At 36.4% G+C, this 24338-nt stretch overlaps 2 protein-coding genes across 4 annotated transcripts in view; one reads left to right on the top strand and one right to left on the bottom strand.

The window, feature by feature from the left end:
* The window catches only part of PRORP (protein only RNase P catalytic subunit), a 156496-nt gene extending 156394 nt beyond the window's left edge, over nt 1-102 (bottom strand). The window contains exon 1 of the mRNA XM_054587356.1: nt 1-102. The gene's annotated coding sequence lies outside the window, so the exon portion shown is untranslated.
* A 25-nt stretch (nt 103-127) lies between these two features.
* Nucleotides 128-24233, top strand: PPP2R3C (protein phosphatase 2 regulatory subunit B''gamma). 3 transcript variants are annotated; one of them, XM_054587254.1, is made up of 14 exons: nt 128-320; nt 541-672; nt 5482-5609; nt 6267-6371; nt 6939-7051; nt 7663-7760; nt 8608-8678; nt 15515-15647; nt 16844-16899; nt 16976-17051; nt 17815-17951; nt 19561-19698; nt 22532-22591; nt 23933-24233. In XM_054587254.1, exons 2-14 carry the CDS (start codon nt 615-617, stop codon nt 24119-24121), a joined length of 1362 nt encoding a protein of 453 aa, XP_054443229.1. In that variant the 5' UTR covers nt 128-320; nt 541-614; the 3' UTR covers nt 24122-24233. The 3 variants fall into 3 exon arrangements, with proteins under 3 accessions (XP_054443229.1, XP_054443098.1, XP_054443171.1); XM_054587123.1 differs by having other exon boundaries at nt 480-672; XM_054587196.1 differs by lacking the exon at nt 128-320 and having other exon boundaries at nt 345-672.
* The last annotated feature ends 105 nt before the right edge of the window (nt 24234-24338 follow it).

Here is a 24338-nt window from a genome sequence, read left to right as displayed (position 1 = left end):
CAGAGCACTCACGCTTTATTAACGCAACCATATCTGCGGCGGAAACTACCTCGCCCACAATGCACCGCGACGACCCCGGGCATGGGGGCGTGGCTGGCCTGGATGGGGGCGTGGCTGGCCTGGATGGGGGCGTGGTTGGCCTGGATGGAGGCCCGGCAGTGAAAGGCGATTTTGAAGGTTTTAATGGCGGAGAGGGCCGACGAGGGCTGTTGAAACTGTCTGCCCTCTCTCTTTAGGGCCTACGAATATCCACAAGGAAACACCCAAGGACTCCTGAGTCACGTGGTGCCCACGCTTCAAAGGCCCAAGATGAAATAAAAGTACGGGCTCCCTTATCCTGCCTTTTAAAATCTGGCCTTGTAAAATTGGGAAGCTGCCTTAAGGATATCATTTTCTATCTCTCTTAGGTCTGCTTTCCCCCGTTAGGGTGATCGCCATATCCTCCGCAGGGACTATATTAATCGTTTTTGCCTCCTTAGCTGGCTTCCGCCCGTGTCCAAGATGGCGGCTGAGCAGCCTTCCCCGTCTTTCTGAGGCTAGGTGATGCTTGACTTCTGAGCTGGTGGCGGGTGTAGCTGTTAGCAAATGCCGGCGCTGCTGTGCGGGAGTCACTCATGGACTGGAAAGAAGTTCTTCGCCGACGGTTAGCGACGTCCAACAACTGTCCAAACAGTGAGTTTGGGAGGGGCCGACCGCCGTGAAAGCCCGGCCCTAAGCTCCTAGAGGTGGGGGCAGAATGGGTGGAGCAGCAACTGGGAGTCGCGCTTTCCACTTTTGTAAAAACTCGCCTGACAAAATAGGCCGAGTGGGATGTGGTTTAGAGAGTCAGAGAAGTTTGCCCTATAGTTCCTTGGGAAGGGATTTGCGGGAAATGAGAAGCTCACAGGTTTGGGTTTTTGTTTTTATATACATTTTATTGATTATGTCCCATTTATTTTTCCAGTTGTCTCATTTTTTTCTCCCCTTTATTCCCCTCCACTTTGCACCTCCCCACCCGCCTTAGTTCATGTCCATGGGTTGTACATATAAGTTCTTTGGCTTCTCCATTACCTATACTATTCTTAACCTCCCCCTGTCTATTTCGTACCTACTATTTATGCTTATTTCCTGTACCATTTCCCCCATTCTCACCCCCCCCCATCTCCATTTCTGTGATTCTGTTCCTCTTTTAGTTGTTTGTTTAGTTTGTTTTTGTTTTAGGTTCAGTTGCTGGTAGTTGTGAGTTTGTTGTCATTTTACTATTCATAGTTTTTGATCTTTTTCTTAGATAAGTCTCTTTAAAAGTTCGTATAATAAGGGCTTGGTGATGATTTAACTTGACCTTGTCTGGGGAGCACTTTATCTGCCCTTCTGTTCTAAATGATAGCTTTGCTGGATAGAGTCATCTTGGATATAGGTCCTTGTCTTTCATGACTTTGAATACTTCTTTCCAGCCCATTTTGCCTGCAAGGTTTCTTTTGAGAAATCAGATGATAGTCCTGTGGGAACTCCTTTATTGGTAACCATCTCCTTTTCCCTTGCTGAGAAGCTCACAGTTTTAACCAAGACTTGTGAGGAATGAGAACCCTGGCTCCAACAATTCTTGGATCCTACCACAACCTAGAATTCATTGATACTACTGCTTTTTTAGTATCACTTTTCACTTCCCTCCTTATCCATTTTAGATGGATAATCCATTTTTCCTTGTCCTTTTTCCCCTCGTTCACACTTGCTTGTTAATCAACCTGGTTAAAACTGTCTTTTCTAATTCTCACTTTCACCAGGGCAGCTGGAAGAGGCTGGAAAAAAATGGAACTATGGCACATTGTCTCACTTTTAATTAATGTCCCCTAATCTAGAGTAGGTGTTTCAGTCATTCATTTACACTTCTTCTGTATTTCCCTAGACATTCACTCTCCTACACTCTTAAGGCAGTTCTCATCTCCCAAACCTCCAGCCTTCCAATATAGCCTACCTACTCCTTACCTTTAGCTGATGAACTTGTATACATAGATATTTGAGAAAGGAGAAACAATCAAAGAACCTCGCCTATTCACATTTACCATTTCTGTCAGTCCCTTTCCCCATAGTTAAAAATGGGGAACTGTCCATGCTCTTTTTTTGAGACAGTCCTTCCTCTCCAGCACTAGATTGTGTCCTATTTCTTTTATTTACCGACTTCACTCTGGCCTTTTCCTCTGTCTTACGCATCATCAAATTCTCCTTCTCTACTGGATCATTTCCATCACCCCTAACAAACATGCTGTAATGTCCCCCATCTTAAAAAAAAATCATTTGATCTCATATGCCCCTCCAGCTTTAGCTACATTTCTCTGCACCATTTATAGGAAAACAAAAAGCTATCTGCATTTGTACTTTATGTTTCCTTTCACCCTTAAAACCAACTCCATTGCATGTTTGTTATATGCCAAGTACTGTTCCAGGCTACAGCAGTAAACAAAACACACAAAAAACCTTGTCTTTGTAGAACTTACACTTCCATGTTAGAAGAGATGATAAATAAATCATATAGTGTACAACTTCCATTTAAGGCTGTTTCCTTCATTGGTGTGTTAGATTCCATTTTTGCCCACTCAGAGATGTGTCCCCTCTCTCCTGCATGATCAGTTTTTCTTTCTTAGTCATTCCCCTCAGCATACGAACATGGTGGCATTTCTCCCATCCTAAAGAGACTCTTGTCTTAACTTCCACTTCTAGCTGGGCCTCATTTTTCTGTTCCCCTTATAACCCTCCTCTTACATGTACTTTCTTTTCTTGGTATCTGGGAGACACACTCTCTTAGTTTTCCTCCTGCCTCACCAGTCATCCCTTCTCAGTCTTTGCCTTTTCTTCCTCTTCTCCCCAGCAACTTAACATTGAAGTGACATAGGTTTAGGACTTAGAAATTAAACTACAAACATTGAAGTGATAGAGGAAGACGATTAACAACAAAAAAGAAATGGCCAGAAAATAGTAGAATCAACAGAGTGTGGCCTCACAAAAGCCGAGGAAAGGTCAGAATCATCAACAGTATCAAATTTAACAGAGAAACCAAGAACGGGTGTATCCATTAAAACAAGCAAGGGGATGGGGGAGTGGTAAAGGATAAAGGGGGCCAAATGTATGGGGACAGAAGATGATTTGACTTTGGGTGATGGGCACGCAATGTAATAATAAACAGATCATGTAGCACAGAAATGTACACTTGAAACCTGTATGATCTTATTGACCAATGTCACTCCAATAAAATTAACTTTAAACATAAAAAAATTAATTAAAATAAACTAAGCAATTAGGTCACTGATTGCCCTGACAAGAATAGTTTCTGTAGAGCGAGTGGTGAGAGTAGAGGCAGAATTTCATGCAGAGGGGATGAGAGGTAAGAAAGCAAAGATGGCCAACATAGACTTGCATTTTAAAAAGTGAATGAGGAAGGAAGGAGTTGTGTGAGGCAGTAGATAGGAAGGAGTTTTGGGGCAATGAGAGAGACCTCTGTATATTTGTAAGTTAAAGAAAAGCCAGTGGAGATGAAATTGATGATACTGAAAGGGGGAGGAGTGGAGAAGGAAAGAATAAGTGATGGAACAACCGGCAAGAGAATTGCAAAGGCTGAGATTAAGCACTCAGGTAAAATGAGGGGTTAGCCTGGGTGAGAGAGACCTCTTTCCCTGAAACTGGCAGAAGAAAGTAAGGTACAGATTTGATAACCTTCCTGCTCTCCCACTTCATTTAGATGTTCATGAGTGTCCATGGCCAGTAGACTGCTTTTGATAAACTGGGAGACATTGTCATCTATTGAGGGTGAACAGAGGTTTGAGGAATGTAGTGACAGTTTGAAGCAGTCAGTCACTGGGAGGAATAAGCCAGAGAACACTACGGGCAGATAAAATATGTACTGGTGTTTTGAAAAACTGACATTAATTAGTAACTATGAAATAAATTTGTGGGACCAAAATTTTGCAGTTTTTCCCAAAGGTATTAAGCCATGGTAAAATAAATTAGATTATAAGATTGGTCCCAGGGTAAAAAGTAACATGGCAGATGTGGCAGAAATGCAGGCATAAGAGGAGTTTAGGGGAAGAACTAACTATAGGCATGTTGAGAAGGAAATGAGACCAGAAATAGGAAAATAAACTTGAGAAAATAAATGATAGAATTGAACATCTCAGTGAGGCTGAAGTACAGGTATTAGAGCAGTGAGGTGTTGAATAACCAGAAGGAGAGAAAAATTATCTGAGAATATATTAGAGTTTAAGATTTTAGAAGAGAAACAGGTAAGATCTCTGGTCTTACAATGGAACTGAGTGACACAGTAGAGTTGAAAGCCTTCAGAGTTGAGGGATAACAGTCACCCACATAAATGTCTTCTTCTTTGATGATTACAGGACTTTGAGGTGAAGAATACTGCACACCAGTCATTGTGGTCCACTATCAAGTGTGGAGGAATGGGCTAAATGACACAGCTACATGCCAACGGTGGGAGGGTTGGAGGGCAATAGTATCCAGACATGTGAGCTTCAGATGAAAGGATTTTGCATTTGTTAGACCAGTGATTATGAGGCTGAAACTCCATGAGGTCAAGGGCTGTGCCTGTTTTTTCACCACTGTAGCACCAGTGTCTAGTACAGTGTTCAGTACATAGTAGTAGGTCCTCAGTAAATAGATAGGATTGAATGAGTTAGGTACATGCCAGATATCTATGAGAGAGGCAGTGACTTGAGGAAAAGTACAGTGATTTTAATAAAAAAGAAAAAAAGTGGGCCCTGGCCAGGTAGCTCAGTTGGTTAAAGCATTGTCCTGATAAGCCAAGGTTGCAAGTTGAGTAGGTTCAATCCCTGGTCAGGGCACATACAAGAAATCAACAATGAATGCATCAGTAAGTGGGACAACAAACCTATGTTTCTCTCTCCCCCCTCCTTTCTTCTCCCACCTCCCTCCCTCCCTCGGTCTCTTTCCCTTCCTCTCTCTCTTTCCCTTCCTCTCTCTCTCTCTCTGAAATTGAAAGGAAAAAAAAAAGTGGAGGAAGCAGCTGAGAGTGTTTGAACGTGTAAGGGAGGCTGTTTCAGTGGATGGTAGTAATTCTTGGTATTTCAAGGAAGTTGATATAAATGTTTAGTGTCTAAGCACAACTGTCAAGGCTTTTTTTAAGGTTATTATTAGATTGTAGTAGATAGCTGACCTGAGAAAAGTATTTTTTAATTAAGTCCTTTTTCCCAGGTGCAGGGATTAAGAAATACAAATTGGTAGGTACAAAATAGACGGGGGGGGGGGGGGGGGCGGTGTTAAGAACAGTATAGGAAATGGAGTAGCCAGAGAATTTATATATATATATGACCCATGGACATGAACTAAGAGGGCAGATTGCTGGAGGGAATGGGGGGTACCAGGTGAAGGTGGGCAAAGGGGGAAAAATTGGGACAACTGTAATAGTATAATCAATAAAATATATTGAAAAATAAATAAATACAAGTGCTCTTTCCCCTTAATCTATTTTGTTACCAGAAAAAAAAAGTGAACAAGAATTAAAAGATGAAGAAATGGATTTATTTACCAAATACTACTCAGAATGGAAAGGAGGAAGGAAAAACACAAATGAATTCTATAAGACCATTCCCCGGTTTTATTATAGGGTAAGTGGTATATAAGCAAATGTCTTGCACAGTTTATAAATAAAATGTAATTTTTAGAATGGGATAAGAATATTTTATAAATAAATTGAAGTTTATATCTTATAAAAAGCCTGAAAACATAATCCTATAGAATAACCACTGCTAATAATAAAAATTAAGGAGAAAGGCCAATAACTCAAAAAGAGGGGGAAATTAACAACTTTGTGTTCTTATACCAATTTATATGAAAATCCAGGATTTTATCATCTCCAAAATAATAAGATCAGCTAGAATGAAAGAAATATATAAATATTAGATAGAACCTTCACAGAGCAGGGCTGGTGTTTATACCCCTGTCAATCTTCATATAGTTTAGTTTAATTCTATAGTAGTCTAAGGTTACTGTGGAAACAGTTCTCTAAGAATACAAAGTGAAACTTGGGCAAGACTATTTGCTTTTTCTGGGCAGGGGTCTGGTCTTCTTGTCACTAATCTCTGTGGATCTCTTATTAAATGAACTTTTTAAAGGAATGATGGCTTGAAGTTAAGCAAAATTGAGATATAAAAAGTAATTTGAGGCAGCAGAATACGTAGTTATTTTATGAGCATAAGTACATTTTACTTAATCCAGAAGTGTAGAATTTAAGTGTAGAAATTAACTCAACAATGTATTTTTAGCTACCAGCTGAAGATGAAGTCTTATTACAGAAATTGAGAGAGGAATCCAGAGCGGTCTTTTTGCAAAGGAAAAGCAGAGAACTGTTAGACAATGAAGAATTACAGGTAAGAATAAAAGCGTGCTTGTGCTGTTGGCCATTTCTTGTTTATACTATCAGTATCTAGCCATGCAGCTCTCAGGTGCCTTCATGGAGCGGTGCCTGCTCAGTGGGGGAAAGCACCAGCTCTGGAGAGATGGTTCTCACAAGAATCATCTGCAGAGCTTGTGTGGGCCCATCTCCTAAGGATAGTTTTGTTTTTTAAAGTCCCTAGGTGACCCTAATGGGAGGCCAAAGTCGAGAACCACTCAACTCACTACCGTGGGGTCAAACTGCAGGGGTTCAAATCCCAGCCCTACTCTGTGATCTCGGGCAAGGGACTTAACATTTCTGTGCTTCAGTTCTCATCTGTAAAGTAGGCATAACAGTATATATATAAATAAATGTGAATATATGTATAGATTAAAGAGACACTGTATATGTCTCCTTTTATGATATTAAAAGGATAATAAGGAATGAGATTCATCTTAATATTGCTATCAGACTATCATTTTAATGTAAATGACATATTTAACTACATTTTTAAATTTTGTCCTATTGATTATAATATCTTCATTGCTTCATTTCTTCTAAGAATTTATGGTTTTTGCTGGACAAGCACCAGACACCACCTATGATTGGAGAGGAAGCAATGATTAATTATGAGAATTTTTTGAAGGTTGGGGATAAAGCTGGACCAAAATGCAAGTAAGAATAATATATTTAATAAAGGAATATGTTACATTAAGCATTTTCATATTTTATTTATTTATTTTTAGAGACAGGGAAAGGGAGGGAGAAAGAGAGAGTGAGAAACATCAATGTGAAAGAGAAACATTGATTGGTTGCCGCCTATGTATACCCCGACTGGGGACTGAACCCGCAACCCAGAGATGTGCCCTGGCTGGGAATTGAACCTGCAGCCTTTTGCTTTGTGGAACAATGCCCAACCAACTGAGCTATACCAGTTAGGGCCATAGTAAGCATTTTAGATGCCTCAAATAAATATTAATGAAAATTTAAGCTATTATATGACAATTTGAGTCGATTTTGAGTTATTGATGAAGTTTAACAAAATTAAAGAAAATTACATTGGTATGAAGTTGTTAAAAGAAGTATGATTTATAACACTATAGGCCTTCATTCTTAAGACAATAGAATGCAAAGACATATGACAATATTTCTGAGCTACAGTTCTAATTTTTTTCACCACTTTGTTTTTTAATTTTTTGAATTTATGCTGTTGTTTGCTAATTCATATAGCAGTCATTTTAATGTTATGTTGACCAATGATTTTAATCTTTATTTCCTTTCTTTAGGCAATTTTTCACAGCAAAAGTCTTTGCTAAACTCCTTCATACAGATTCTTATGGAAGAATTTCCATCATGCAGTTCTTTAATTATGTTATGAGAAAAGGTAATTTCATTTTCATTGTGCTCCTCCTATCTGGGAATCAAGTAGGTTTTTGGTCTATGCTTTTATAGTATCCCTTCCATTTAAAACAACTCTCTTAGTACCTATAAAGAGCAGAGTTTCTTGTCTTTTGACCAAGATTTTTTTTCCTATTATGATTGTATACTGGAATTTATTAGAGCTGAGATTTTCTACCATAAATTTCAGTTCATCATTGTAGAAAAAACCAAAAACCTCACATATCCTAAAAATACAGGCTAACTAGATATAACAAAAGCTGAACCAAGACTTTTAATGTATGGTGATTTGAAATAATTTTGATTCACTAGTCATTTTATTTCACCAATATATTACAGGTTGAAATGCCTGATAGTTTCAAACTCACAACTATAGCATCAGATTCAAGGAGTTTTTAACAACTAGGAGTTTTTATGATTCCTTTAAGTTCCATAATGACCTGTGAAGTCCTTTGTGTACCATCTTTAACTAATATTTGGTTGTAGTAATTAATCTCAGTAGAATAAAAGCAGCTCATTGAAAACATAACATTACACTCACTATCCTTGTTTGGTGGAACACCAGGTTTAATAAGCACAGTATCCTCAAGGACATCAACTTTATTGTCATTTAGGCATGGCAGAATTGTTGCTATTTGCCATTAAGTCTATGGTATGTTTGTTTCATGCAAACATGTTTTGTTTGGGGTTAACAAACAAGTAATATGTGTGAGAATAAAGATGTTCATAGAGGTATTAGCTTGTCCCTTTAATCGAATTCTTTATCTCCTTTTGCCCATATATATGCTAAAGGAATAGCTCTTAACACATTTTATTTTCTTTTTTATTCTCAGTTTGGCTTCATCAAACAAGAATAGGACTCAGTTTATATGATGTTGCAGGACAAGGATACCTTCGTGAATCTGTAAGTATAATCTGCTTTAATAACTACAGTAGATTCCAAAACGTTAAGAGTAGTTATCACTGGGCTTTGGGATTACACATGATTTTTTGTTTGTTTGTTTCTCTGTTTTTGTTTGTTTTTACAAGTAATGTGTTACTAAAAAACTTTTTAAATATATATTGACCACAGAAATTCCTTTAAAAGCTTTTTACAGGGGAAAATAAGAAGAATGTAGTGTTTTAATAGGATTAAAATCATTGAAGAAACAGTGAAAAACTTTTGGTTATTCATGAGTGTTATCAGTGCTTGACTTTTAAAATGTAAGAGCCAGGAGTTTTTCCTCTTTTAGGAAATATATAAGAGAAAAATAATGTGACTGTTTTCATGCCTATAGGTTTGGGTTATAACATCAGTTACCAAGATACTGTTTATTTTCCATTAGGTATTAATATAGTTAGGCCAAGTTATCAACAGAGAATTATTGTCTCATGATACAAATGGCTAGGTCTCTTGTAAGTGTAGGTACCTAAATTATATAGACACACGTCTTCTCAGCTCGGCTTTTCCCCCCAGATATAGAGTGCTTTTTAGGGTTATCAGGAAAAGGGGAAGGGAGTTAAGCATAAATATGAACCAGGTTAATTAATCACTTCAATAAATATTCAAATATAAGACTTAAAGACAAATTCCCTGTTATAGTTTGTCTCCTGTTATAATTTGTTACAGTCTGTTTTATCCACATAGTCTGTAGATAGAATGTTAGATCATCCTGAATATTTACACTTAAAAACCTTTCTAGGGCCTTTGCCAGTATGGTTCTTTTGGTTGGAGCATTGTCTGGTAAACTAAAGGGTTGCAGGTTCTATTCCAAGTCAGGACATGTGCCCAGCTTGCAGGTTAGTTCCCAGGTTGGGGCGTGTATGAGAGGCAACCGATTGATGTTTCTCTCTTACATTGATATTTCTTTCCTCTCTCTCTTCCCTCCGTTTCCCTTTCTCTAAAATTAATAAGCAGCCCCGGCCAGTGTGGCTCAGTCAGTTGGAGCATGATCCAATAAACTGAAACGTAGTGCATTCCATTCCCAGTCAGGGCACATGCCTAGGCTGCAGGCATGTTGGGGTGTGTGCAAGAGGCAACCGATGGATGATTCTCTCATCAATGTTTCTCTCCCTCTTCTCCTCCCTTCCCCTCTCTCTCAAATCGATAAGCATATCATCGGATGAGGATTTTAAAAAATTTTTTTCTAGGGACACAGTACAGTTCTTGAACTTGAAGGTTCAGATCAACTTGACAATAAAAAGTTCTTGCTTCTATCCATTTCACTCTAGCAAGGAAGATATATTAGCCACCTGTTGATACTTAACTCAGATCATATATTGGAGTAGCTCTGTAGCTCTGAGCAATCTTGTCAGCAGTTGGTTGGTTACAAGACATACTTCCTTTTTTCTTGCCTCTTTCCATGAATGGAAACAAAAATTGAATAATGAATAAAGGGAAGGAGAGAAAAGCAACAGTCTGTCTCTGTAATGGTGTTCATAAGGGAGTAATTTTTGCCCTGACTGGTGTGACTGAGTGGGCTGGGCATCATCCAGCAAACTGAAAGTTTGCCAGTTCCATTCCCATCCGGGCACAAGCCTGGGTTGTGGGCCAGGTCCCCAGTTGGGGGCGTGCGAAGGGCAACCGATGGATGTTTCTATTGCACATCCATGTTTCTCTCACTTCTTTCCCTCTCTCTAAAAATAAGTAAATAAAATATTTTTTTAAAAAGGGGGAGGGAGTAATTTTTCCTTTTTTTAAAGAAAAATACTTCTCCTACCCTGGGCACTTTGCTTTTTGAAACCAGACTTTGTGTTTTCCTCATTTAAGACAGTGGTTTACAGAGCCAACATCTGTAATTTGAGTAGCATAGGCAAATTTTCATTCACTTACTAAATCTTAAGTACTTAACCAAACAATTTATGCCAAGTACTATTCTAAGCCTTACTCTTACAGAGCTTTTTTCTAGCAGATTGGGGAATCAGACATTAATTATAAGCAAGATAGTTTCAAATAATGATACATTCTACAGAGAAAAAAATAGAGAATGGGAAAGAGTGTGACTGAGGTTGGGGCACTATTTTAGGTAAGATGAAAGGGGTGCCTCTTTAAAATAGTGATTGAATTTTAGCTGTAAAGGATTATGAAAATGCAGTAAAGGGGGAACAGCAAGGTCAGTGTCCCCAAGGCAAAGTTAAAGCTGACCTGTTCTAGGAACAGGAGGAAGTCAGTATGAACAAAGCATATGAGCAATATAGTTAGAGTGACAGGAGGTGAAGTTGGAGAAGTAGGTGAGGACCACATATAGGGCTTTTGGGGACCATGGTAAGGAGTTAGGATTTTATTTTGAGACTAATTGGATGCCCTTAGAAGTTTTAAGCTGAATCTGTAAGAATATGATTTACATGTTAAAAGATCACTGCAGGTGTTGTATGGAGAATGGGTTGTAAGGCTTGAGTGAAAGAAGGACTAGTTAGGCAACTGCAGCCCAGACCAGCGTGATGACTGCAGAAAAAGCCACTAGTTTATTAATTTAATATATATTTTGGACACATACAAACACCCCAAAATTTGCTACTGGATTAGATATTGGGGGGAAGGAATAGAATCTTTGGTGAAGGAGAGGTAGGAGCCAAAGATGAGTTTAAAAATTTTATTTTGAATGACCGCTAGAATAGGGAAAAATGGGTGAGGACCAGGGTTGAGGATAAGAGTTCCATTTTGGACACACCGAGTTTGAGATGCCATCTGTTCTACAACTTCAATTATTAAGTACCTCTGATCAACTAGAAACATTATATTTTACAATAGCTAAAGCAAAAAACAAAATTAATATGATAAATATAAAGAACTATGAGAGACTTTAAATATAGAATCTTGAAATAGGAAAGCCTTTCTAAATATGACAACTCAGAAATCTAAGAAATGATAAACTCAGCTTAATTTTAAAAAGTCTGTAGACTCAGTGAAGGTATAAATAAATAAATAAAATCTGTAGGCTGTAATAAACAAAGCTAACAGAAAACAAATTGAGAAGAATACTTGAAACTCAGACAAATGGCCAATTAATTATCTTAATGAAAGCTCCTAGACATCAGAAGAAAATGCCTGCTAACCCAATTCAAAACTGGGCAAAAGAGTGTATTTTGCAGGAAGCAAAATACAAATGCTTCTTAATCATAAGAAAAAATCTTAACATAATAAGGAAAATGTCAAATAGATCTATATTAAAATGCCACTTTTCACCTCTTGGATTGACAAAGATCAAAAAGTTTGATAATGCTTTAAATGAAGGAATATAAAATAGGCCATGGTTTCCCAAACTTTCTCACTTCACAGTACCCTTATTGCCTCAGTAGTTTTGTTTTTGGTTTTTTTTTTTTATGCTATTACAGTTGTCCTGATTTTTCTCCCTTTGCCCTCCTCCACCCAGGACCCCCTCCTCCCTCAGGCAGTCCCCTGCCATTGTTCATGTCCATGGCTCATGCGTCTAAGTTCTTTGCCTACTGCCTTTCCTATACTGTACTTTACATCCCCATGCCTATTCTGTGACTGCCTATTTGTACTTCTTAATCCCCTCACTTCTTCACCCATTTTCCCACACCATTCCCATCTGGCAACCATCAAAACACTCTGTATCTATGATTCTGTCTCTGTTCTTGTTTGCTTAGTTTGTTTTTTAGATTCAGTTGTTGATATGTATTTTTTGCCATTTTATTGTTCGTAGTTTTGATCTTTTTCCGAAATAAGTCCTTTAACATTTCATATAATAATGGTTTGGTGATGATGAACCCCTTTAGTTTTTTCTTGTCTGGGAACCTCTTTATTTGCCCTTAGATTCTAAACAATATCTTTGCCGGGTAGAGCTATCTTGGCCATAGGTCCCTGCTTTTCATGACTTGAATATTTCTTGCCAGTCCGTTCTAGCCTGCAAAGTTTCTTTTGAGAAATGAGCTGACAGTTTTATGGGAACTCCCCTGTAGGTAACTAACTTCTTTCCTCTTCTCACTTTTAAAATTCTCTATTTACTTTTCTCTGTTGGCATTTTAATTACAATATGTCTTGGAGCAGGCCTCTTTGCATCCACCTTGTTTGGGACTCTGCTTCCTGGACTTGCATATCTATTTCCTTCACCAAATTAGACAAGCTTTCTTTCATTATTTTTTTCAAATAGATTTCTTGCTCTTACTCTTCTCCTTCTGGCACCACTATGATGCAAATGTTGGACCTCTTGAAGTTGTCCCACAGGCTGCTTATACTATCACTTTTTTTGGATTCTTCTTTCTTCTTGTTATTCTGATTGGTTGTTTTTTGCTTCCTTATGTTCCAAATCATTGATTTGATTCTTGGCTTCATCCACTCTACTGTTGTTCCCCTGTAAATTGTTCCTTATTTCAATTAGTGTACCCTTCGTTTCTAACTGGATCTTTTTTCTTTAAGATTTTAATTATTTATTTTTAGAGAGGGGAAGAGAGGGAGAGAAACATCAATGTGTGGTTGCCTCTCGCTCACCCCCTACTAGGTACCTGGCCCACAACCCAGGCATGTGCCCTAGACTGGGAATCGAACCGATGTCCCTTTGGTTTGCAGGCCAGGATTCAATCCACTGAGCCACACCAGCCAGGGCTGACTGGACCTTTTTTATGCTGCTAAGGTTCTCACTGAGTTCCTTGAGCATCCTCGTAACCAGTGCTTTGAACTCTGCATATGATAGATTGCTCATCTCCATTTCGTTTAGCTCTTTTTCTGGAGTTTTGATCTGTTTTTTTACATTTGGGCCATGTTTCTTTGTCTCCTTGTTGTAGTAGGCTCCCTGTGTTTGTTTCTGTGTATTAAGTAGAGCTGCTTTGACTCCGTATCTTGGTAGTGTGGCCTAATGTGGTAGGTATTCTGTAGGGTCCAGTGACACAGAACTCCCATCACCCAAGCTGGGTACTCAAGGAGTGCCCTCTGTGTGGGCTAAGTATGCCCTCCTCTTGTAGTCGATCCTTGATTGCTGTTGGCAGATCAATGGGAGGGATTTACCCAGGCTGGTCAGCTGCAAGGGCTGGGTGTGACCACTGACCACCAACCACTGCCTTCTGTGGAGGACCAGCTGTGCAGGGGCCGGTGGTGGTGCTCCAATGTGGTAGCTGTCCACTGGATGCGTAGGCCCTAGGGTTTCCAAGTCTGGATGGATGTGGTTCCTTTAATTTCATAGTTGTCAGACTTCCATTCAACTCAATTTCTGGTGGTTCTGAGTGATGGTGGTTCTATATTTTAGTTGTAATTTTGAACCATGTCTGCCTAAGATGCCATCTTGACTGGAAGTTCTCTCAGTTTTTTCATCGTGGCTCTAGGCCAAAAGAAATACCTAAGTTCCATTTATTAAAGTATTCATTAAATTTATTCTATTAGCCATTTGAAAATATAATACACTTAAGAAATACATTTTAAAGGAATGTGTATGCCTAGGGGGCGCTGTACAGCTACTCAACCTGGGAATTAGATTGCACAGTCATCCTCAGTTCCTCTTTCACAATAATTTTCATGTGGCACTTGCTTTATTACAGCAACGACCATGAACTTAGCTTTGCTAAGATTGATGTCATCAAAAGGAATGTATATTTTAAACTATGGTGAAAATGTGAACTACCTTGAGCCATAACTCATACAGTGTCTGGCAGATACTGTTATGTTTCCCACAAAAATTTAAAATATCCTGCTGCTCCTTTGTATAGCACTCCTGGGGCACAATTTGGGAGCTGTTAATATAGCCTTCGCATTGCTGGTGGGAGTGTAAAATGGATGTGGCCTTTTTGTGGAGGTGGGCAGTTTGCCAGTGTCTATCAAATTATAAATGTGCATATATATTGTGCAGCCATTCCACTTACAGAAACTATATCCTTTTATTCTTCCATATTCATGAATGAAGATTTTGCTTAGCCACTATAGTATTGTTTTAGTGTTTCAAAAGATTAAAAACAACCTAAAGGAACATCAATAGACTAAATAGATTGTGGTACATCTGAAACAATACATAGCTGTTTTTTTAAAAAGTAGAAGCTCTTTTAGAGCCAATGTGGAATGACTGCAAAGTATAGTGTTAATTGATTAAAGCAAGATACAGAAGAATGTGCATGGTGTGCTGCTATATTCTGTATAAAAGAGGAAAGGAAATATACATATGGGTATTTAGGCTTGTATGGGCATCAGCAGCTGATAACATAGGTTATCTCTGGGGAGAGCAAACAGGTAAAAGAGAGACTTTTCAATGAAAATTTTTTCATTTCTTTTGAATGGGGAACTATGCAGAATGTATCACTTATTCAAAAATATTTTAATATTTAAATAAAAAGTAACTTAGTAGATGTGAAAGACAAATACCATATGATCTCACTTATAAGAGGAACCTAATGAACAAGATAAACTAACAAGCAAAATAGAACCAGAGGCATGGAAGCATGGAACAGACTGATAGGGACCAGGGGGGAAAGGGCAGACAAGGAACGTATATGGATGACCCATGGCCATGGACCGCAGGATGGGGATTGACTTGTGGGAGCAGGAGGTGGGCTGGGCAGAAAAGAACAAAGGTGGAAAAATTGGGACAACTGAAATAGAATAACAGTAAAATATTTAATTAAAAAATGAAAAAGTAAATTAGTAGAAACAAATTTAATATAAAATATTTTCACCACAAAGCTAGTTATGAATTTATTGTATCATTAATATAGTATTAATGTTGAATAATTTTTAGGACTGAAATTATATTGCAGTAGCTAATGAAGAAACAAGATCAGACATTTAACACTTTAAAGTTTTGTTTCGTTTTCTTTCAGGATCTAGAAAACTACATATTGGAACTTATCCCTACTTTGCCACAATTAGATGGACTGGAAAAATCTTTTTATTCTTTTTATGTTTGTACAGCTGTTAGGAAATTCTTCTTTTTTTTAGACCCTCTAAGAACAGGTAAAAGAAAATCTTACCTTAGATATTATTACTTTTAAATCTCAATAACTAGAGGAAAGTCTTGAAATGTCATTTTTTTATTTTCCTAACATGTCATTGCCTTTAATATGTAAAGATCTTTTATGATTTACTTTCACCAGCTCTAATGGGCTGTGTGACAGAGGGCATGTCTCCAAACCGCTTACAGCTTCTTCATCTCTAAAACTAAGTATAAACTGGAAATCTATGGCTATTTCCAGTGTTAAAAAGCCAGTTATTCTGATATATTTTACTATCCTGATATGTAATATATTAGAGAATTGTGCTTTTTGATGAAATATATGAATTAGGAGATAGTAGAACCATTTAGTAATGATATATTTTTCTTTTTCTCAAATTAACTATCCTATATGAGGATCAGATTAATAAATTTGGCCTCATTAACAGTAAATTTTATCAACTATTCTAACCTGTTGAGATTTGAAGACATATAACTGGGGCAGAGGACTGAATTGACAGAAGGCTCAAATCAGTCCTTGAGGATACTGTCCTTGAATACCTAGCTATGAGTCTATCACAGTATGTAGTAGCTGACAATCTTTTTTTTTAAAACACCTCCATTATAGGCACATACACATCTTTTCCCTTCAAACTTTAGAAAACAATAATAGCCTACAGTTTCAACTGTTTACTTACGAAGTACTATGCTAAGTATTATACATTGATTCTTTCATTTCCTTCCCATAACTGCATAAGGAAAGTATTACTTTTATCCACATTTTATGTGTAAGAAGTGGCATTTAAATTCCAATCTATCTACTTTTAACCATGCCTCTGTATTGCTTCCTATTCCAGAATCTTCCAAAGAAAAATGGAGATAGTTTCCTTGTTTGATTATTAGCTGTATCATTTTCATCTCCACAAAATACTCAACAGAACTTTTTGGAGAATCTATCAGTGTAATTTGGGAAAGAATTTAACAATTGGATCTATGTAGTTGGGGGTATACAGGTAGCCGTATGAGGTAGAAACTTTATTAAATATTCACTGCACATTTCCCTTTTCATAACAATGTATAATGAAGGTGTTGGAGCATAAGAGCTAAGAAGCTTTAAAATATCAATTGTGTGACTGTTCTTGTAAAATAATACCTTTATAAAATTGAGTTGCTCTTGTTTTTAAAAGGCATTAATTTTATTTTTTTATGTTCTTTAAAGGGAAGATAAAAATTCAAGATATTTTAGCATGCAGCTTCCTAGATGATTTATTGGAGGTAAATATGTTTTTAAACTACTTTTAAATTATATCACTTGACAGTTGCTACCTTCTAATTGTCTGTATTCATTTAGTTAAGGGATGAGGAACTGTCCAAGGAGAGTCAAGAAACAAATTGGTTTTCTGCTCCTTCTGCCCTAAGGGTGTATGGTATGTCACTGTAATAAAGCTAAAATTTGAATTATCCATTCCTTAATTGGTCTTCAAAGGACATTTTTATGCATAGGCTAATTTAACTTAACGTCTGAGTATTCTACTTACCTTAAGAGCTAGAATTCTAGATTATTAACATACTAAAATTTGTTTTTAAATACCAAATTTTAAATTTTTGTAACTTTTGAAGTATTACACTTTCTCTTTAATAGAACATACAGAATGTAATTTGACCCTTCTTGATTCAGAAGCATTATGAACGTCAACTGTGATCTTGCATTGTGATAAAATTCTGCCCTTAGGATCCACAGAGGGAGGTGTTCCAGGGTCTGGTTTTCGATTTTCTTAAATTTCATTAGTCTTTTACATTATCCTGTTCGGTGGTCTTGACTATGTTTGGCATTCTTGACCTCTGCCTTCAGGTGCCAGCATTTCAGTGCTTTTTGTTAACTTCTACCACCATCTAATTTAGAATCCTAGGACGTTCTAAAAGGTTGCATACTGAAAACAAATAATGGTGTAAGGAAAATTGCCCAAAGACCATGGCCTTCGTGATGGGTTTTCTTTGATCAGTTCTGGCTTAACAGCTGTTCTAACAGATTGTAGGGATAGATGATGTTAGGTCACTACCCTTAGTGTAACATAATTTGAAAATCAAAATATTAAGCAATAAAAAGAACTTTTTAATGTTTATTCTTTTGTATTTAATTAAATTTTTATTTGGTTATGTCTTTTTATTATTTCTTTCTTTCTTCTTAAGGTCAGTATTTGAATCTTGATAAGGATCACAATGGCATGCTCAGTAAAGAAGAACTCTCCCGCTATGGAACAGCAACCATGACCAATGTCTTCTTAGATCGTGTTTTCCAGGAGTGTCTCACTTATGATGGAGAAATGGTAGTAGTTTAAATCTGACAAGCTTTAAAAATTTAGGTTCCTATGATTTTCAAAAGCCTTTTTCTTGATGCAATACAGCATTTTTTAATATCAGTGTGTAATGGTATCTTAAAATATATGAAATGATCAAACTATTTGAGTTTGGAGCCATTAATCTTAAGGTAAATTTGCTTTACAACATGACTTGCCTATGGATTCAGGGCAAATAGAAATTTTTCATATTTTGTTCATTTCACTGTCAGTGTAACTATTGTAAAGGACTGTGAACTTGGTAAAATAAAAATCTGAAAAATTGGCAAATCCTATTGACTATTTTCATATACATGGTTCATCCATTAAATAAATTACCGGGTCAGATATAGTACCACATATGCCGTGATTTTTTTTTTAATCCTCACTCAAGGATATGTTTATTGATTTCAGGCAGCAGGGTTGGGGGAAGAAAGAAAGAGAGAGAAATACATTGATGTGAGATAGAAACATCAATCAGTTGCGTCCTGTATCCCAACCCAGATTGAAACCACAACCTAGGTGTGTGCCCTGACAGGGAATCAAACCCACAACCTTTTCGTATACGGAATGATGCTCCAGCTGAACCACCCAGCCAGGGCCACATATGCTGTTTTTAATCTAAAACAGGTTGTATTACTCTCCATAAGTGGTTTTCCTAGTAGCTAAAGATTGACTAATATGTTCCTGTTGCAAAATACTTGAGAATAAAATTCTAAGTGTTTTAAAATTACGATTCTTGTGATTAAAAGTATGTGTTAAGGATGTGATAAATTTTCCAAACCAATAATTCTTAAGAAACGGTCATATTGTCAGAAGAGAGCTGGGGTTCTATGTTTTATCACTTAGCTTTAATGGCAGTTTTCTAAATAACACCATTGTTAGCCAACGGCAAAGGGAAACGGGGGTGGCGGGGGGAAGGCCCAGAAACAGGTGATTCCCACAGCTGTCTACAGCTGGCAGTGAGGATCTTTACTAATGACTTCTGGTGAATAAAGAAAATCAGAAGCTACAACTAAAACAATGATGAGGCTACTACATCTTTCTAGCCCTTTACACTGCAATTTATGCAAAAATGAATTCTTAATATTAATTGTCTAAAAAAATCTATTGTAAGAATATAAACTTCTAAGTGAGTCTCTCCCAAGTATTTTACTTGGTTTCACTCTACAGAAACAGTGATCTATGACTAAATTTAAAACTTGTAAACAATTCATCAAAACAGCTATTTAAATGCTCTGCTCTATTCATTCCAGATCTTTTTTTTTTCCAAAATTAACACACTGAAATGATGATATAAATTTACTGGCAGTGTACATCAGCTTAGTCATGGTCCTGTCCATTTTAAAAGCATGATAAAAGAAAATTATGGTTTACCATAGAAAATCTCTTCTCATAAATTAACTGTGTCCCAAAAACTGTCCTTATAAATTGACTGCTACATAGAATTCCTAGAAAACAACATTAAGTATACAAATGGATTTGTCATTTCATATTTTTAAAAATTGCCACCTTTAATTGCAAAATAGCTTCAAATTATTACTCACTTGAAAAGCTAATTCCAAATATGGCCTATAAAGAATACTTTTCTTTTCTACAGGACTATAAGACCTACTTGGATTTTGTTCTTGCATTAGAAAACCGAAAAGAACCTGCAGCTTTGCAATATATTTTCAAATTGCTTGATATTGAGAACAAGGGGTATCTGAATGTCTTTTCCCTTAATTACTTCTTCAGGGTAAGTTTTATTGATATAAATGAATCATTGTTCCTTAACATATGTTATACCATTTGGTTTAAATTACCTACTCAGTGACAATTTTATCTAACTTTTGATGTCTAAATTTAACAGAAGGATTTACATAACAGATTTTAGAAGGATATTCAGTCTGTTTTTATTTATTTTTTTAAAATAGAAATGGGCTAAATCAATGCTGATGTAGATGTAGAATACTTAAAAAATGTTAAATATATGTCAGGAGCTGTGCTAGCCAGTGGAGTATACAAACATGCATGAGAAATTCTGTGCTTAGTGATCAAAAACTAGTGTGTAAAATCCTACAGAAGCTTTAATTAAACAGGAGCTTCATAGACTTTGGTAGTTGCAGATTCTTTTCATTGCTGTGCTTAAAACATTAAAAACTGGCTAGGATTGTGTGCCCCATTTCAGTGTGAAACAGATTTGCTGAAGTACTGATTTTTTGCCTTAGTTGGTTTCATAGAATAACATGAGCTCTGAAATGAAATTTGATTGTATCTTATAAGCATCCACATCCAAGAGGTGTAAAAAGAATGTCTGGCCTTTTAAGACAAATCATTCTTCAATTTGAGTGGTAACTTTTCTACTTGACGGAGTATTTTTGTACAGTAGTTTCCAACTCCATCACCACATTTCTATAGCTGGTTTTTAGAAGACCATGTGATTTATATACAGTTAAGATCAAAGTAGGAAGAAAAAAAAAGTTTTTAACATAACATTTTCACACCTTTTGTATAAATCACTTTTCCCCAGAGGCATTTTCTTTTCCATTTAAAAATGTTTTGGTGCTTTTAAAATAACTTCATCTGATTTATGAGTGTCATAGTATTGTTTAAATTCCCTAAAAGGCTTTCCAATATGATCTAAGTAGTGATGACAGAAAATATTAGGATGAATTACAATGTCAGTATTAGGATGCATTTTTCAAAAAGTGGGTTTAAATCAATGGCTGATCTGCAAAGATGATACTAACCCCTCATAGGAATGCCCCCACTTTTGACAAATCTGTTAAATGAAAATTCAGTTTTAGGAAAACAAAGTGAATTTATCTTTTGGTAATTAAACACTCAATACTGTTTAATATTTTTTATAGTATCTTCTACTTCTAGAATGTTAAATTTCATTGAATACATTGAATGCATTCAATATATTTACATTTGGTTGTATGGACTAAGGAAGAGTTACTGAGCCCTGTACTCCTGGGCTGTTCATAGAGCCTTTTGTACATCAATATGCCAGTGATAAAGCTGGCCATGGATGGTGCACTCTGGGTTGTACCATCCAAGTCTGCTACCCTAGTAGCTAAAGTACACTCAGATTCTCATCCACTTCAGAGTTTTCCTGTGCACACTCTAATACCAGTGGTACCATAGAGTAGGCACTTGGAACATACTTAGTCAACTATTTACTAAGATTTTTTTTTTGTACTTTATTTTTTAATCTTTACCCGAGGATATGTCTATTGATGAGAAAGAGAAACATCGATTGGTTGCCTCCTATACACGCCCCAACTGAGGATCAAACCCACAACCTAGGTATGTGCCCTGACTGGAGACTGAACCCACAACCTTTTGGTGTACAGGGTGATGCTCCAACCAACTGAGCTACCTGGCCAGGGCACCAAGAATTTTAAGCTTCACATTTTCCAGTGAATGACTATCACTTAAAATGTTTATTTGTCAGACCAGATCACAGTACGGTTGACCCTTGAGCAACACACTTTTGAACTGTGTGTGTCCACTTATATGCAGATTTTTTTCAATAAATATATAGAAAATTTTTTTTGAGATTTCCTCACTACTGTTAAGTAGTCATATATCAATTACAGTTAGGCTACCATAAAGTAATTGTATTGCCACTAATTCATTATCCATACATGAATCAGTATACCTGAAAATAAATATGAATTTTTTTCATTTTTTCATTTTTGATATCTAATGTAATACATATAACATGTACTGTGTTTTGTATCATATAAGACAATACTGATGTAGGTACTGACAGATGATCTTATAAACAGATGACAAACCTACGGTACCAACAAATACAATAAGTACTATAAACATTTTCTCTTCCTTGTGATTTTAACATTTTTCTTTTCTCTAGCTTTATTAAAGAGTACAGCAAACATTTAATACATATAACGTACAAAATATGTGTTAATCCATTGTTTCTGTTAAGGCTTCTGGTCAACAGTAGGCTTTCAGTATAATTTTTTAGGGAACCAAGATATTCTCGGACTTTCGACTGCAGGGGGTCAGTGTCCCTGTACCCTGCAACACTCAAGGGTCAAATGTACTTTCTTCAGTATTTTTTTTTTTTAAGTTTATGAAAGAGAAGAGTTCAAGGGAGATTTACCTCCATTTTTTTTTTTTTCTGTCTAGTCTGGTAGATGGCAAAGTATAGGGTAGGAGGGGAGGTGGTGGATTGGGTGTATTAAAGAATAGTAAAGGTATGAACAGTGTTCCTGGGTAATGGGAAAAGGTCATACCAATAATTGCTAGGCTACGTTAAAGGCTTGCCTAAGGCTGAAGAACATAGTAGCACTAACCTGTAGTCTTGGGTACTTTCTGAAACTCTCTAGATAAAGTGTGGGTCTAGAAAGGCTGATGATTACATTGACTCAGTGTTCCAGGTTTTGCTGAGATGTGATAGGCAGGGTCAAGGTTGTTGAGAATTCGCAAGAGTGGTTGAAACAGTGAGACCTGTGTTCTGGTAGGAAAGTGGAACTAGAAAGAGGCCATGGGACAGGAGTGGGGGGTTTGCTGTGTATGTTATTTTTTATTTACAGATTTATTTCTGCTAAATACAGGCCATACAGGAACTAATGAAAATCCATGGACAAGATCCTGTTTCATTTCAAGATGTCAAGGTTACTTTTTCCTTTAATTTATGTAACACCATATAATAATTTGTATTAAATGAAGTTTTATATGAAAACAACTTACGAACTATAAAGTACTGAATCAAATCAAGTATTTGCTCTTACTTGTTCCAGTGATATTTAAGTCACTAGAAACTAAAGGCCATGCTTCAACTAATGATTTTTGTAGTTTGATTTTAGCATTTTCACTCTTGTGTTATCACTGAAATCATTCCTTCATTTCGATTGAAAATTAAGAGAATCAATATGGCTTGTATACTCTGGCAAGTAATTCCACTGTAAACTGAATTTTTAACTATTTAGGTTGGGGCACACGTTTAGTCTCCTCCTTCAAAGGGTTTGTCTGCTTTGGTATTATTTAAAGAGACATCAATCTTACAATATGAAAACTATCACTATTTGAAACACATGCTGTTACTTAGCACTTCAGTACTGACACTTTCCCCAGCTATGGAAAACAATGAGTATCCAGCATCAATTCAGGTTCAAGTTGAGTATTGTATTAAAACAACTCACTGAATTATAACCAAGTATAAGAAAAAGGGCTATTTTGGTTTAATATAAATGAGACCAATTTTAAACTGTGCAACAAGCAGTTTAAGAACTAGTTCATTTTAAATAGCCATCAACCTAGAAAAGGAAGTTTCACAAACATATAAAAGTTCATACTTTTCATTCACCTGAATTGTTCTTTTGAAAATGTAATTTTCCTTTAATGATACTAAGTACTGAGTAATTTTACTACAAAAGATTAGAAAACATGTACTAATTCCTTGTAAATATTCATATAGTACCTTTAATAATATAGAAGTTCTTCCTTCTATTCCAGTAAGTTTTAACACAATTTCATGTCATTTTGGATGACTAATTCTTTAACACCAACCTCCTACACCCATCCTAGGTCCAGAGTAAAAGGTTGACATCAATATTGGAACAAAGCTTTGTCATAATCTTGGCTCTGAAGCATGTAAGTTTTTACTTTGAGCTGAGTTTGCATTTAAATTAAATGAAGGCTTTGCTTTCCCACCAACAAAAGTAGTTAACATGTATTCAAAGAACACTGCATTTGATAGTTTAGCTATTAATTAGCTATAGTTTGTGTTATAAACTCTGAGCCTGTTTTTTCCTCAATGAGGGATAGTTATCACATATCTAAGGAATCTTCCAATACAATTCTGTGATTGTACATAGAGAAAAAGAAACTACCTGTTGAATAGAGGAAAATAAACTGGAACAAAAATTTTATATAAGCTTAAGTGCTGAATTTTAGGTTACTGTGTGACAAATTAAGTGAATCATATATCTCATTGTATATCTTCTCTCTTTTAGGATGAAATCTTTGACATGGTAAAACCAAAGGATCCTTTGAAAATCTCTCTTCAGGATTTAATTAACAGTAATCAAGGAGACACAGTCACCACCATTCTAATCGATCTGAATGGCTTCTGGACTTATGAGAACAGGGAAGCCCTTGTTGCAAATGACAATGAAAATTCTGCAGACCTTGATGATACATGATCTCTCAAAGACCATACTATATTCATTAAGATAAGTTGAATGCTGTATGTAAAACCTTTCAAGCAGAATCTTTAGAAATGGTCTAAATAAAACACTTTACATGACAATAGAACACAGCAAATGTTCTCATTATTGGAATTAATAGTTTGGAAGCAATAGGATCAAATTAGGAAGCAGTAAATTCTGGTTCTGCTTAGCTCAAATATGGCGAGTGTGA

This window comes from Pteronotus mesoamericanus, unplaced genomic scaffold (genome assembly GCF_021234165.1).
Source record: "Pteronotus mesoamericanus isolate MK-2021 breed Mesoamerican mustached bat unplaced genomic scaffold, CSHL_Meso_final contig_100, whole genome shotgun sequence".
In the NCBI taxonomy this organism is placed as follows: Eukaryota; Metazoa; Chordata; class Mammalia; order Chiroptera; family Mormoopidae; genus Pteronotus; species Pteronotus mesoamericanus.
This window is presented reverse-complemented; position numbering and strand designations above follow the sequence as displayed.

What these genes read in the sequence shown, in the direction of transcription:
- PPP2R3C (XM_054587254.1), top strand. Translation starts at nt 615, where the DNA reads ATGGACTGGAAAGAAGTTCTTCGCCGACGGTTAGCGACGTCCAACAAC. An exon ending in TTCTGCCCTAAGGGTGTATG is followed by an intron (nt 17,052 to 17,814) that starts GTATGTCACTGT and finishes TTTCTTCTTAAG; the next exon opens with GTCAGTATTTGAATCTTGAT. An exon ending in CCCTTAATTACTTCTTCAGG is followed by an intron (nt 19,699 to 22,531) that starts GTAAGTTTTATT and finishes TGCTAAATACAG; the next exon opens with GCCATACAGGAACTAATGAA.